The sequence below is a fragment of the Microcaecilia unicolor genome, chromosome 12, assembly GCF_901765095.1.
Source record: "Microcaecilia unicolor chromosome 12, aMicUni1.1, whole genome shotgun sequence".
Classification (NCBI taxonomy): Eukaryota; Metazoa; Chordata; class Amphibia; order Gymnophiona; family Siphonopidae; genus Microcaecilia; species Microcaecilia unicolor.
Genome location: NC_044042.1, coordinates 66,551,806 through 66,567,391, shown reverse-complemented (window position 1 = coordinate 66,567,391; position 15,586 = coordinate 66,551,806). Strand labels below are relative to the sequence as shown.

Here is a 15,586-nt window from a genome sequence, read left to right as displayed (position 1 = left end):
ATCTGTACCCCTTGGGAAGAAGAGGTAAAGGTAGTAGAGAAGGGATGCCAGCCAACCAATAAAACATCTATCCAGAGGTTGATTGCACCAATTTTTTTATTAAACAGCAAGATATACAGACTCGACGTGAATCATATTTCGGCAGTAATATTGCCTGCCTAAGGAGTCAAGTATCTATATGGTGTTCAGCTCAACCGGAATGAAACTGGTTGAACCAAAAAGTGCATTGGTGAACTTCTTAATGCTCAAACTACCAAATAAACACAGCAGACATAGCGCTTTTTTGGTAGTTTGAGCATTAAGAAGTGTACCTTTTGGTTAACCAGTGCACCTTTTGGTTCAACCAGTTTCATTACAGTTGAGCTGAGCACCAAATAGATACTTGACTCCTTAGGCAAAACACTGCCCATGTCGAGTCTGTATATCTCGCTGTTTAATTTTTAAAAATTGCTACGATCAACCTCTGGATAGACATTTTATTGGTTGGTCATCGTCCCTTCCCTACTTTCTTTACCTCTTTGGGTTTATCGTAGGGATTTTTTCCTTGTTTGTGGTGGTGTACCCCCTTGGGAAGAAAGCATATAACCTAGACACTCTATAAAATTCTGTTTAAAAGAGTACTTCTTAGCACTGGTATAATCTGTTCTTGTAGCACCGGAGCCACATGTTGCTCATTGGGGGATGGAAGTTTCTGAATAAATGAGGATTTCCTCAAGGTTCTGTACCAGAAAAAGGTCTAAAACATAAGTACATAAGGAAAGCCATGCTGAATCAGACCATGTCCATTGAGCCCAACATCCTATCTCTGATAGTGGCCAGTCTGGATCACAAGTACCCAACAGATCCCAAAAACTAGATCTATTTCTCATAGTTAATGTCCAGGAATAAGCAATAGCACTCCCCAGTCTACCTTGCTTATAATTTGTTATGAACGTTTTACACCAGGTACTTGTCCAAACTTCTTTTGAAACCCACTGATAGTCACCTTGACCACATCCTCCAGCAACAGATTCCACAGCTTGATTATGCACTGTGGGGGAAACGTTCTAAGATTGTTTATTTCAGTCATTAGCTCTTATAGAGTTTCCTCTTGCTTTCATGTTTGAAAGGTTAAACAACCACTCCCTACTTAACTGTTCCACCCCACTCATGATTTATAAACTTCTATCACAAATGTTCTTAACCTTTTTTAAGTTCCCGCACCCATTTAACTGATCAATTAAACCCTCTCACCCCTTTCCTAAACCAGATGTCCACTAGTGACTACTGACAGCTACATATGTTGCTTAGCCATTAACGATAAAATTACAGTAGTACGCAGTTGTACTACCAAAGAAGTTATACTTAGAACTACAATGCTACATAAATTTTATATAATGTTGAATAAAATGACCATTTACAAATGATACATACTAGATTTCAAGACCCTTCCCCATGCTTCATTTGACTTCCTGCATCCCTTTGGGGTGTAGGCACCAGTGGATAAGACCCGTGTTCTGTCATATCCCATCTCAGTTGTCTTTTCTCCAAGCAGAAGATCCCCAATATGCCTATCTGTTCTTCATGTCCCCTTTATCAATTTGTTGCCCTTTTCTGAACCTTTTCTAGTTCTTGCATGTTCTTTTTGAGGTTAGGCGACCAGAAATGTATGTAATACTTAAAATGTGGTCATACCAAGTACCTATACAGAGGCATGACATTTGAAAATACTATACTCTGAAAACGCACTCCTGAATAAATAATGGCTTTCCCCCAAGATTCACTTCAGCAGTTGCTCTGTTTCCCTTTTAAAGGTTAGAGCCTACAGCCTGGTTCCACCCTGGTTAACATGAAACCTGTTCTTTTGGAATAGGCTTCCCTTTCCCATAATGTTGCACAGCTCCTAACAAATCTAAATCTTCCATTCTGCACCATTGTCTCATCCACACAATAAGATTCCAGATCTCTGCCTGCTTCTTGGGTCTTGCACATGGAACAGGGAACATTTCTGAGAATACTACCATGGAGGCTCTGGATTTCAACTTTCCACCTAAAATCCTAAATTTGGCTTCCAGAACCTCTCTCCTGCACTTTCTTATATTGTCAATATCCACATTTACCAAGCAAGCCAGCTACTCCCCTGCACCGTTTAAAATTCTGTTTAGCTGACTCTCCAAAGAAACCATTAGCCAGCATTAGAGCATAGTGGAACCATCTATTTATTATTTAGATTTAGCTGACAACAATCTTAAGTCTGTACAAATGACAGTGGGAGAACTCCCTCTGTGTGCAACCTATTCATAAGAAGGCCAACTCTATGTATAGCGTCCAAAAGGCTCCTGGATTCAAAACGTTCCAGCTGTCGCACCATTCTATGGTCATTGAATCCGCTATCAAGAGCCAAGAATTCCAAGTCTCACTTCTCAATGCCCCCGTGGAGTGACATTCAGACTTTGGATTCTTTGGGGAGGAAAGTGTTTCAGAATGGTATGCTAGCCTCCCACATACATTCTTACCAGCTTTTCATGAGAATGTACTTGAAGTCCTTGGTGAGCGGGTGGTGGATTTTGCAGGCATTCTACCATCAGAGTAGGCTATAAAGCTCCACCAGTTTGTGGCTAAGCAGAAGGAGTACCGAAAATTCATGGCAAAGGCAACCTATGTTGCTTTTGATGTAGTGACCAGGAACTCTTCTATGGGTTTAGGAATGCATAGATTCACCTGGCTGCATGCTTCTGACCTGGAACCCGCTGTTAGAGGCCAACCAAAACTACTTTTTTCAGTTTCAGCCAAAACCGAAACTGAAAGCTTTTGTCCAAAACCAAAACTAGAGCTGAAACTCATCACTTGGTTGTGGCCAAAGCCAAAACAGAAACTGAAAACTCAAGTTTGGTTGTCTAAATGTGAACTAGTGATTGTCAGATCTTTCAGTCTGCATCCCTCTGCTAAACCCATAATATCCAAACCAGGGTGCCCTCTCTATATTCTTTTTTTTTGGTACTGCAATTGTAAGAGCAGGCTTGATTCCCCAGTCACAGCAGCCATTTTGATAGCAGAACCGGAATGGGCAGGCATAACTGGGGATCACTTCTTCCCCAATTACACCCCTAGACCACCAAGGATTGTAAGATAGGCTTAGGCATACAGGAAGAAGGGGGCAATACACTGGGGAGGGGGTTTGGAAGGAGGGGCAACTCCTGTTCAAGAGAGACACAAATGAGACAAAGCACAAATTTTCAGCTTCCACCTAAAACACACAGGTGATAACCATTTCTGTGCCAAGGTGAAGGAGATCACTGACCTCATCAAGAAGCATGCTGATACCATCAAGTCACTATCCTGGCCCACTCCTGCTGAAACTTCCTCTTCCAGGAGGTATTCAGGTGCAGGTTAAAGGAGACCCTTTATTCGCAAAGGCATAGGGGTCCTCCTACCTCCTGAGGCAGCAGAGGGCTCAAAATTCCCAACCAGCTCCCCAGGCAAAGCAGGGATGAACTTTTGACTGGCTCCAAGAAAGTATAGCCACAGTAAAAGTAACCATGTTAGATAGCCTGCCAGCAAGAAGGAGTTTGAATTTTTTTTGCAGGAAAGGTGGCCCCTTATAGTTTTAGACCAGTGGGTTCTCAAAATAGTCCACATGGTTTCCGCCCTTCTTTTGTAAAGACTCCTTTCAAATTGCACCCCCACTCCCACCCCACTGAGAGAATCAAAATGAAGCTCTCAGCACCAAGAATTGTTTGTGGAAGAGCTGTCTTCCATTTTGAAGGCCAAGACAGTTGAACCCGTTCCACCAAGGAAGAAAGGGAAGGGATTTTACTTCAAGTACTTCTGGCCCCCAAAAAGAGAGGAGGATTCCGTCTCATCTTAGACCTAAGAGCCCTGAACAAAGTATCTGGCCAAAGAAATGTTCAGGAGGGTTTCCCTAGACATCTTTAATCCTCATGATTCAGGAAAACAATTGGCTATGCTCTCTGGACTTGAAGGATGCTTATAACCACAATTAGATACTTTTCAGCCACAGGAAATATCTCAGATTCAAAGTAGGAAAATATCACTACCAGTACCGCATTCTGCCTTTTGGCCTCGCATTGGCTCCCTGAGTTTTTACAAAATGTCTTGCAATAGCTGCAGCGTTGCTATGCAGACTGGGAGTTCATATGTTTCCCTACCTGGACAATTGGTTGGTCAAGAGCACGACAAAGGAAGGAGCTCAGGAATCTTTGTCCTGAATTATTCGGGTGCTGGAGCTACTAGGGTTCTTTGTCATCTACACAAAGTCCCACCTATTCCCTGTTCAAAGATTGGAATTCATAGGAGCCTTTCTAGGTATGGTTCAGGCCTGGGTCTATCTCCCAGACCGGTGCACAGACACAATAATCTGCATTGCGCTGCAGCTTCACCAGAGCCAGCAAGTCACAGCTTGGTAGATGCTAAGATTGTTGGGCACATAGCCTCCACTGTCCATGTGACACCCATGGCATGTCTCCACTTGAGACCAGCCCAGTAGACCCTAGATTCTAGTAGTCACAGGCTTTGGGGAACCCAGCAGATGTCATAGACATCACTCCCGCATTGCAGGAATCTCTCTTGTACTGGATGATTCAGTCCAATTTGAGGCAAGGACTTCCTATTCAAATTCTTCAACCTGATAAGACATTGATGACAGATGCATCTAACCTGGGATGGGGAGCTCATGTAGATAGGCCTCACACTCAAGGTTAGTGGTCCTCCCAGGAGACCCAGTTGCACATCAACATCCTGGAGCAGTGTGGAACACTCTAAAGGCTTTCAGAGATCGGCTAATACACAAAATTGTACTAATGCAGACAGATGATAAGCGTGCAATATACTTTATCAACAAGCAGGGAGGCATTGGTTCATACCTCCTGTGTAAGGAAGCACTTGGATTAGGAACATGGGCGTTTCAGCACAACATAGTGCTCAGGGCCACTTACCTGTCAGGAAAAACAAAATACCCTGCTCAGACTGTCTGGTAGACAGTCTGAGCAGGGTAATGCAACCAGACAAGTGATCTCTTATTATGGGTGTAGCCCGAAAAATCTTCCAAGATTGTGGAACCCTCTTGGTGGATCTCTTTGCCACTCATCTGAACAATAAGGACCTCAGTACTGTTCCAGACTGATCACATGGCAGACTAGCCTTGGATGCCTTTCTCCTCCCATACTTCTGCTGAAACTCGAGCAAGACAGAGGGACCATAACTGTCATCACGCCTGATTGGCCAAGACAGATATGGTTCCCTCTACTTCTAGAGTTGGCTTCCAAAGCTCCAGGGAGACTGGACTGATTTCTGACCCTTATCACCGAAAATGAGGGGTCACTTCTACATCCCAGCCTCCAGACCCTGGCCCTCATAACTTGGATGTTAAGAGGTTAGTGTTGACTCTCTCTACTTGCATGAGGTTTTTTCTGTGTCTTCTTGCCTCCAAACAAGTTTCCACTAAGAGGTCATATCATTTTAAATGCAAGAAGTTTGCTGTCTGGTGGGAGGGCAAGACCCTAGATCACTTTTCTTTTCCTACACAAAACTGCTTGAGTACCTTTTACGCTTATCAGAGTCTGGTCTTAGGATTTACCTCAGCATGCAGAAGGTAAGCCCATCTCTCTACAGCCTTTATTGTTCGGTTTATGAGAGGTTACTGCTGTTCAAGCCTCCTATCAGACCTCCCACGGTATCATGGGATCTCCCAGCTGGTGAAATCTCTATTTGAGCCCCTTGATACCTGCCACCTGAAATTTTTGATCTAGAAGGTTTTATTCTTGGTGGCGGTCTTTTCAGCCTGCAGGGCCAGTGAGCTCCAGACTCTAGTAGCTGATCCACCTTATACAAGATTTCATCAATACAGAGTAGTTCTTCATGCACATACAAAATTCCTTCCTAAGGTCATATCGGAATTCCATCTCAACCAGTCAGTTCTGCCAACCAGGGCCAGTGGGCGACAGGGGCGTTTGCACAGGGCCTCATGCTCCTAGGGGCCCCACATCTCTGGCACGTCTGTCCTCCTGTCTCAGAACACCTCCCTGCTCCATACCTTAATGTGCATCCACATTTCAGTAGAGAGCATCTGGCAGCGGCAGCGATTTTCATATCCCGTCAGCTGCCGAACCCAGAGCCTCCTTGTTGCTGCGTCCCACCTCTTTATGATGTCACTTCCTGCTTCCGCAAGGGCAGGATGCAGCAGCGAGGAGGCTCTGGGCTTGGCAGCTGACGGAATATGAAAATCGTTGCCACTGTCTGCCACTCTCTACTGAAACATGATGGATACACATCTAGTTATGGAGTGAGGTGGGGTTCCGAGAGCTCTAAACCTCCTTTTAAACTGATAAATTCTGGCTTATGGTGGGCGTGGGTAGGGGGTGGCCATAGGTGCAGGGGGGGCCTACTGAACTGGTCTGCACAGGGCCTCACAATTGCTAAGACCAGCCCTGCTGCCAACATTCTTACCAAACTTCTGTGCCCATCTCAACAAAGCATACTGCATACCTTGGACTGTAGGGAGCCTTGGCCTTCTATCTGGAGCAGACTAAAAACCCATAGACAGTCCACCCAGCTTTTTGTTTCTTTTGACCCTAACATAATGGAAGCAGCTGTCAGTAAATGCACTTTGTCCAGTTGGCTAGTAGACTGCATCTCCTTATACCCAAGCCAGGCTAACTCATCAGGGTCATGTCATGGCTCATAATTTCTGAGCCATGACTGTGTCAATAGCCTATTTGAGGTCAGTCTCAATAGACGAAATTTGCAGAGCTGCAACGTGGTCATCAGTCCATACATTCACATCTTACTATTTAGAGCAAGACTCCCGACGTGACAGTTGGTTTGGTCAGTTAGTTCATTAATATCTATTCTGGGTCTAGAATCCAACTCCACCAGGCAGCAGTGGAAGCAACAGCAATTACCTTAGGCTGCCCTGGCACTGGCTTCTTCTCCCACTACTGCCCGCTTCTTGTTTCCTCAGTAGCAAAGAGGCCGGTGCAGGCAGCAGGGCAGCCTATGAGAATCGCTGCCGCATTTTGGAAAAAAAATAAGGTAAACGCAGGGAAGGGGAGCTATGCTAGACCAGGGAAAAGGGCGGGCAGCATCTCATCCCTGCCTCGGGTGGCAGATTATGTTGGGCCGCCCCTGCTTCCACCTCTTAAGCATCTAGAAGAAAAGCTTGTTTAAAAAGCCATGTTTTCAATGCTGTTTTAAAAAGTTTTTAAAGACAGTTCAGACTTTGTGGAAAGAGGGAGGGAATTCCAGAAGAAAGGGGCCATGAAAAAGAAAGCATGATGGCAGGTAGATTCGAGTTGGGCAGCTTTCAGATTAGGGATAACTAGTCGGTGGTCGTTAATAGAGCCAAGTAGGTGGATGGGGGAGTAAGGAATAGTCAGTGTAGGAAGGTAATCGGCAAATCCAATTCTCTGTACCTTCAATGCAATGGTTAGTAGCTTAAATCTGATATCTCATTCGATTGACAGTGAATGTAATTTATGCAACAGAGAGAGACGTGATCAAATTTATGTGCATGGCAGATAAGTTTAATGGCAGTGTTCTGTATTGAATGGTGTTTTTTTCAGATTAGACCGAGAACAACCTAAGTATTTTATATTACAGTAATCCAGTCTTGCAATTGATGACAGAACCAGGGAGTAAAAAGTTGCTTGGTCAAAGTATTTTCAGACAGAGCACAGCAGATGAAGAACAAGAAAACTAGTTTTACATAGACTGGAAATTTATGGTGAAAATGTGAGGAGTGAATCCAAGATGACTCCTGAATAACAGAACAATGCACTCGGGTGCATAGGAATGCCAAAAAAGATTAAGAGAAGCAACTGGAACAGATAGCCCACTAGTGAACCAGCAGGCCACAGTGTTTTGCTTATTTAAAACTAATTTGTGGTCACTGAGCCAGTTTGAGACTAGCAATAAGCAATCCTGGAGTGGAATAATGACAGATACATTCACAGCAGGATGAAGTGGGGGGAGTGAGGGGGGGGAGTACATACTACTACTACTACTTAACATTTCTAGCTACTACTACTTATCATTTCTAAAGCGCTACTAGACATACGCAATGCTGTGCACTTGAACATGAAGAGACAGCCCCTGCTCGACAGAGCTTACAATCTAATTAGGACAGACAAACAGGACAAAAGAGATAAGGGAATATTAAAGTGAGGATGATAGAATAAGGGTTCTGAACAAGTGAACAAGGGTTAGGAGTTAAAAGCAGCATCAAAAAGGTGGGCTTTTAGCTTAGATTTGAAGACGGCCAGAGATGGAGCTTGACGTACTGGCTCAGGAAGTCTATTCCAGGCATATGGTGCAGCAAGATAAAAGAAACGGAGTCTGGAGTTAGCGGTGGAGGAGAAGAGTGAAGAGAGATTTACCCAGTGAACGGAGTTCCTGGGGAGGAATGTAGGGAGAGATGAGAGTGGAGAGGTACTGAGGAACTGCAGAGTGAATGCGCTTATAGGTCAATAAGAGGAGTTTGAACTGTATGCGGAAACGGATAGGAAGCCAGTGAAGTGACTTGAGGAGAGGGCTAATATGAGCATAACAACACTGGCGGAATATTAGTCATGCAGCAGAATTTTGAAGAGGAGAGAAGATAGCTAAGTGGGAGACCTGTGAGAAGCAAGTTGCAATAGTCTAAGCGAGAGGTGATAAGAGCAAGGGTGAGGGTTCTGGTAGTGCGCTCAGAAAGGAAAGGGCAAATTTTGGTGATATTATAGAGAAAGAAACGACAGGTTTTAGCAGTCTGCTGAATATGTGCAGAGAAGGAGAGGGAGGAGTCTAAGATGACCCCAAGGTTACGAGCTGATGAGACAGGAAGGACGAGAGTGTTAGCCACAGAAATAGAGAATGGGGGAGGAGGAGAGGTTGGTTTAGGGGAAAAGATAAGAAGCTCAGTCTTGGTCATGTTTAGTTTTTCAGATGGCACTGAGACATCCAGGCAGCAATGTCAGACAGGTAGGCTTATACTTTGGCCTGGATTTTCAGCTGAGATTTCTGGTGTGGAGAGGTAGATCTGGGAGTCGTCAGCGTAAAGATGATACTGAAAACCATGGGATGAGATCAGAGTACCAATAGAAGAAGTATAGATGGAGAAAAGAAGAGGTCCCAGGACAAATCCCTGAGGTACACCAACTGACAGTGGGATAGAAGTAGAGGAGGATCCACTAGAGTATTCACTAAAGGTACACTAAAGTACATCTTTTGTAATTATGAACTCAAAGCTCTTGGGTGGATCATGAGAAAAGAATGCACATCAGCCTATCAAAGCTTCAGGCTATTTTTCATGCAATTGCAACATTTTGCCAATGGCTTGAGGGGAAAGTCATTTGATTCACACAATAAAATGGCTATGTTTTAAATAGACTGTGGGGTTGGGGGAAATCGGGTTTGTTGGCTCTCTATCATGAAGCCATCAAAATATGGATCTTTGCTATCTCCCTGCAAGTGATACTATAGACAGCCTACCTACTGGAAATCCAAAATCAGCTGGCAGACAGACTTGGCCATTGTTTATCCCTATGAATGGGCTCTAGCCCATCGAGTAGCCCAACAGCTGTTTGAAACATGGGGTGCTCCACTGATAGACCACATTGCACTCAAGCAGAACCACAGGTGTGTACTTCTTTGCTCCAGAAAACTATCCAACCACAGAATTTCACACAATGCCATCATAATTTATTGATCTCAAGGCCTCCTCTATGCCTTTCCACTGACTCCCCTTTGTTCCTGAATAGTTCACAAGATTCTATAGGACCAAGCTCAAATAATCCTTGTGGCTGCCTCCTGGTCCTGGTTTCTATGGCTGGTGACTCTGCCCCAACAACAATCTAGAATTGTGTCCCCAGGCGATTGCCTAAAATGCTGAGATTTTGGGGTAGTAAAATAGAAGGCAGCCCAGGCAAGTATTAAATCTCCCCTCCCAATTAGCAGATGCACACACTGAAGGCCTGCTGTGTCTTCACCCACTCTGCCACAAATTTCCTGTTATGGAGTGGGCAGGGACATGGCAGCCTTCTGCGTGCACATTTGCTGAGGCCCTGTGCTTCTTTGTTTAGCTGCTGACTTGCCTGCTAGTTCTTGCTGCAGAAGGGACAGGAAAGGAGAAAGAGAAGATGGTGGGCTGTGGGAGTGAGACTGAACTGCAGAGATGCAGTGGGATGGGAAAGAGAAGAGAGAGGGGGGATTGCTGATCCATGAGAGGGGACAGAAGGATGCTGGATTGCAGAAGAGGGGGAGATCAGGGTACTCAAAATTAAAGGCTTGCCTCTGGCAACTAATATCACACACTCGTGACTTAACAAGGTGTGCATCTGCATAGAAAGTGAGAACCGAGTAGTATCTTCCATTCCAGTGTCACAGGAAGTTTGACATATACTTCTAGCCACCAGAAAATCAACTGCCCATAAGTCATTCTGTTCTATATGCTAAGTACTGCATATCAGTGTGCCTGCCGTCCTGTGACATGTCCAGTACCCACATTTTGGACTGTGTTCTGCATCTCTCTAATTCCAGTTTACTAACCACTTCTATACATTTTCACTTATCTGCATTCACAGCTTATGACAAAAACAATCTTACTATCCTTTGGTTACTAGACACATCTAAAGTCTCCTACACACCAAGGCCTATTCGTCTTCCTCCACCCAGACCAAATGGGACCTTAACATTGGCCCCACTCAGCTCTCTATCCACCATCTGAGCTCATGGCAGCAGCAATACTCCCAACACTTTCTTGGGAAGTCCTCTTTCTGATAGCAGTTACCTTGGCCAGGTGAGTGCATAAATTCCAAGCACTTACAAAGTTTTCCACAATCAAGTACTACTACAAACACACACCACCTTCATCCCTAAGGTGATTTAAGACATCCACCTCAGACTGTCGTCCTACCAATTTTTTTTTCCCAATACCCACGTTCCCCACCCAGCAGAATGTATGCTTCACACCATGGATTGCAAAAGAGTTCTTTGCTTTACTATCTAAATGCTATTCAGTCATTTAGGAAAGATTCACAGTTGTTTCCTACAGTCTCAACAATCCAAGCAATCCCTTTCTTATGAATTGCATAGAATTTTGTTATCTTTGGGCAGGAGAGCCTCTATTTGGGCAAGTCACCATCCATAAACTCCATTCTAAATCAGTAATAGTGGCTCATCTCACCACTGCATCAATTCTTGACATCTGTAGAGTGGCAAAGCAGTCATCTGTCCACACATTCATAAGATACTACTGCTTGGATGTATCTTCAGGCAGTGATACAGTTTGTGGACAGTACATTTTAAGAAATCTTTTTGCATGATTCCACCCTTAATATCACTCTGGGTCATTTAGCCTCAAAACCAGCAACCCTCTGCTTTGGAACCACCCAGCTCTGTTGCCCAAATTCCCCCCTACTTGTCCATGGAGAAGGCAAGATTGTTTACCTATAATAGGTGTTTTCCATGGACATCAGGAGAATGGAATCACACATCCTGCCCTCCTTCCCCACCACTATCTCATGAACTTTGGAAAAGACTGTAGAAACCAAGCATGGTTGATGGTACAGCAGCTGCTGTTCATGCTCAGGAGTGTAACAGCAGGTTCTCCTGAGCTTTGAGAAGAGAAAATCTAGAACCATACTGGCAGGGATAATACCCAGGGCTGTGGCTCTATTCCTCTACTGTCCACAGCAAGCTCATAGGCAGACAGATGATCACCTAAGGCGTGTAAGTAGGGTTGCTAACGAAATCCAGATTCGCCTGACTGGGTTGATCCAGTTCTGGGCTTACCTCAATGCATGCAGGGCAGGGGCGTAGCCAGATGGCCAATTTTAGGTGGGCCTGAGCCCAAGTTGAGTGGGCATGGAATTCACCCCCGCCCCCCTCCAGTTTGCTCCTCTCTCCACCCCTCCCTGCCCACAAACCCCAAATATTAAATACTTGAGCTGGCGAGGATCCCCAAACCCTGTCAGCTGAAGATTTCCTCCTCTTCGAGGAGCCATCACTCTTCCAGACAGCAGCCAGCAGCACTTGTCTCAAACTGATGCTGCTGCCAGCAGGCCATACATGCTCAGTGCTTTTGCACGTATGAAAACTGAGCATGTGCAGAAGGGCTAGTCTCAGCCTCAGCTCAAGGCAAGTGCTGCTGGCTGACATTTGGAAGAGCGAGGGCTACCCAAGGAAAGAAAGGTTTGGAAATCCCCACCAGCCCCACAGCAAGAGTGTCACAATTTTAGGTGGGCCTGAGTCCAAAGTGGGTGGGCCCTGGTCCACCCAGGCCCACCTGTGGCTACGCTACTGATGCAGGGACTTGTAGCCTTGCTTTTCTTAGAGAATCCAATGGGGAAATCAGAACCACAAGTCTCTCCGTGCAATGGGGTAAGCCCAGGACAGGATCAACCCTGTCAGGCAAATCTGGATCTAGTTGGCAACCCTACAAGAGCCATTTCTGGCAAGCAAGCTGGATTTGCTGCTGTCAGAGACAGGAAGCCGGGCTTGATGGACAATTGGTCTGACCCAGCATGGAAATTTGGTATTCTTTTAGGAGTCCAGTCTGAATGCTGAGAGGCAGGCTTACATTTCATGCTCCACTTGAAACTTGTGGCAAATGTTACAATTGAGTGAGTCATTAAAATAATGATTGCATTGTTTATCTTACCTCATTTAAAGGTATAGGAAAGAACAGGCTTTGAGTTCTAAATCAAATGGTCAGGTGTCTGTTACAGTTCCACCCTTTCTTTGCTGAGATGTATTTCTGATACACAGCATCTCTGCTATATATTTCCCAAATCAGTTGGTAACACTATTACTTATTGATGCATTGAAAAGCATGCCCAAGTTTAACATTTCAATTCTTCACCTTCCTCATCCCACCTGTCTCTCCTCTCTTCTTTTACCTGCCTATGTGTGTCTCTTTCTCTCTATACTGTGTGTGTATTAGGGACCTTGTTCCACCTATTTAACCTCAGGCCTAATTTGTGCTGCTTTTGATCAGCTCTTTGTTTAAAATTGTTTGATGTTATCCCCTGCTTCTTTGCCACCTCCTCTTGAATCTGCTTTTCTTTTTAGGCTGCTAGAACTTCTAAAGAGGCTAGTGGGGTGAATGAGACTTCTAACTCAGGCACAGAGAAACCTGCTTCTGCTAGAACATCCATCCCTGTATTGACTTCCTTTGGTACAAGGAACTCCTCCATTTCATTCTAAATCTGCTTGCTTACTTCGCATTCAACTGCTAAGGCCTCATTTTCCTCTTGTTCTCCCTTTGGACAGACTTTCTGAGGCTCCTTCAAAGATTACCGGGGTATCCCATCCAAAATGACTTACTTGCTTATCCCACTTCCTGCTCAAAATATGGCTAACCAGCCACCTCTGTTTCACATCTTTAAACCTTTTTTTTTCACCCTGACTTTTAAAAGCATTAGGAAATTGACCCACCTGTTTCACAGCCTTCAAGCAACATGGATGTCATGTCATAATGTGCAGCAAGACTCCATGAATCTGGTGAGAGAAACAGAAAACAATAGAGACTGAGGAATACTGAAGATACATCATGAATCCATGGGCCTGACTGTTAGCACCACTGCTTTTCTTACAGCTATAATTAACTTTCAAGAGACTTGAGACTAGGACTGTACTTCATTCTCTTATAGCCAAGTCTTCATTGCTCATGCGGAGCACCGTGCTTTTTATATATTTTGTTTCTTTTGCTGAGGCTGGGTTAGGTCGTGATGTGAGCAATAAGCACTGTCTGAAATAATCCAAAGACTGGATTCAAGTGTGGAGAATAAGGGCAGAGAGGGCTCATTGAGTTGGCTGCCCCTTAATATTGAAGGAAGCACAATCGCACAAAGAGACACACTATAAAGAAAGGGAAAGATTATGTTAAGTACTGATTTTTTTAACCAAACTTAAGTTTTCCATAAAATTATTTTGCTAGTTTTGCACTTTAAAATTAAGGTAACAGTGAAAGAAAGAGAAAAGTAGTGGAAGTGGTAAGGGATAAGTGGTATAGAAGGATATGTAACCCATTCAGTGAAGAATGAGTGAAATCAGTGGATCTGAGAATGTTTGGACATAGGGTATTCTTTACCAAGGTATTGTGATTTTAAAAAGTCAGCTTAGATTGTAAGGTGACAATTTTAGTATAACCTAGAATAATAAATATTAAATTGCCTATTTATAAGCAATACATAGTGTGTCTAGTTCACAGGAGATGGTTACAATGTTTGGTTACTATATAAATCTTGAGACTATAAATCAACCCTTCGAATTTTCAGGGTCTGAATTTTCCCTGAGATTAGCCTGTACCTATAGATCCTTGAATAATATAGGCAGCAGTATCATCCTCACGATTGGAATTCTCCTGGGGGTGGGTTCCTGAAGGCTTAGGGGGTAATTCTCTACAGGTTTTCTAAAGTTAGGCACTGGGATGCTGCAACTACACATGTAAATGCTGTTATAGAATAGTAGAGCAAGTCGGCCAGTGGCGTAGCTACGGGTGGGCCTGGGTTTACACGCATAATTGCAAATTAGTACTGATTAACTCAGTCATCACCAATTATTGGTTGTTAGTGCCAATGAACAGCTAATTTGTCAATTAAGTTATGCTCATAACTGCATGTGTAGTTTTGCACACTACGTGTAAAATTTTGCGCACAATATTATAGAATAAGAGAGTTAATGACTAACAACATACAATGCCCTCAAACGTGTGAATGAACATTGTCTAAGCCTTTATATCTACTAACCCCTATGAGAAGGGAGGTGGCAAGAATAGAGGAACAAGATGATGGTTAAATCCCAAAGGGTTATAAAGTCAGTTAGAAGCCTTAAGAGGGGCATTTAATTTATATATAATGAAAAGATTACATCCCCCATTAGAATACGTACAGCACATTTCTGTTCTGTTGTGGGGGAATCCTGTTCTAGCAGTGAACAAAGATAAGCACAGACAATGTGTGCGTGTGTGTATCCATATGTGTGTGGTAATGCATAGCTTGTTAAAGAGCATGAGAAACAGGATGTGATAATGTAAGAGATTGAATTGCCTCTGGTTTTGTTTTATTTTTCTTGGTTTTTCATTTTGTAAATCATTTTGTACAGAGATGGGCTTTTATGAAAATGAAGAAAAAAAATCTTGATGCAATGACTTTAGATTGCAAAGCAGATCTTTACATTTAAGTGAAGTGTCTTTAACAGTTTTTATATTGTTTTAAAAGAAATATACATATTATATATATATATATATAAAGTATATGTGATATAAGTATATATATATAAAAATATTAAAAGATGTTTTCATGTCTCCTATGTGTAGGAATGTGTTTGTGTTTGTTGCATTTTTAAATGTGGGGGTATTTAAAGAAAAGGGCAGTCTGTCAAGGTGCCATAAACTTAGGCCTGGACATAACCTGACCTTTAACCTAATGCCAGGCCTAGCTGCTTTCATAACTTTCTATGTATCGTAGTAGCCCTCAGGTCTGCCTTCTTCCCACCTTTCATATCACCATGTGCATGGGGGAGAGTAGTACAGAAAGGATGGGGACAGCTCTGAAATACTGTTTTCTGACCAGTTTATTTCTTTGTGTAATAAATTGACAGTCGTTATAAG

The 15,586-nt window shown here is 43.5% G+C and overlaps 1 protein-coding gene across 1 annotated transcript in view; it reads left to right on the top strand.

The window, feature by feature from the left end:
- Positions 1–14,413, top strand: part of SRCIN1 (SRC kinase signaling inhibitor 1) — a 299,672-nt gene extending 285,259 nt beyond the window's left edge. The window contains exon 18 of the mRNA XM_030221850.1: positions 13,045–14,413. Within this exon, the coding sequence (XP_030077710.1) occupies positions 13,045–13,179 (135 nt within the window). The 3' untranslated portion in view covers positions 13,180–14,413. The remainder of the gene's footprint in view (positions 1–13,044) is intronic.
- The last annotated feature ends 1,173 nt before the right edge of the window (positions 14,414–15,586 follow it).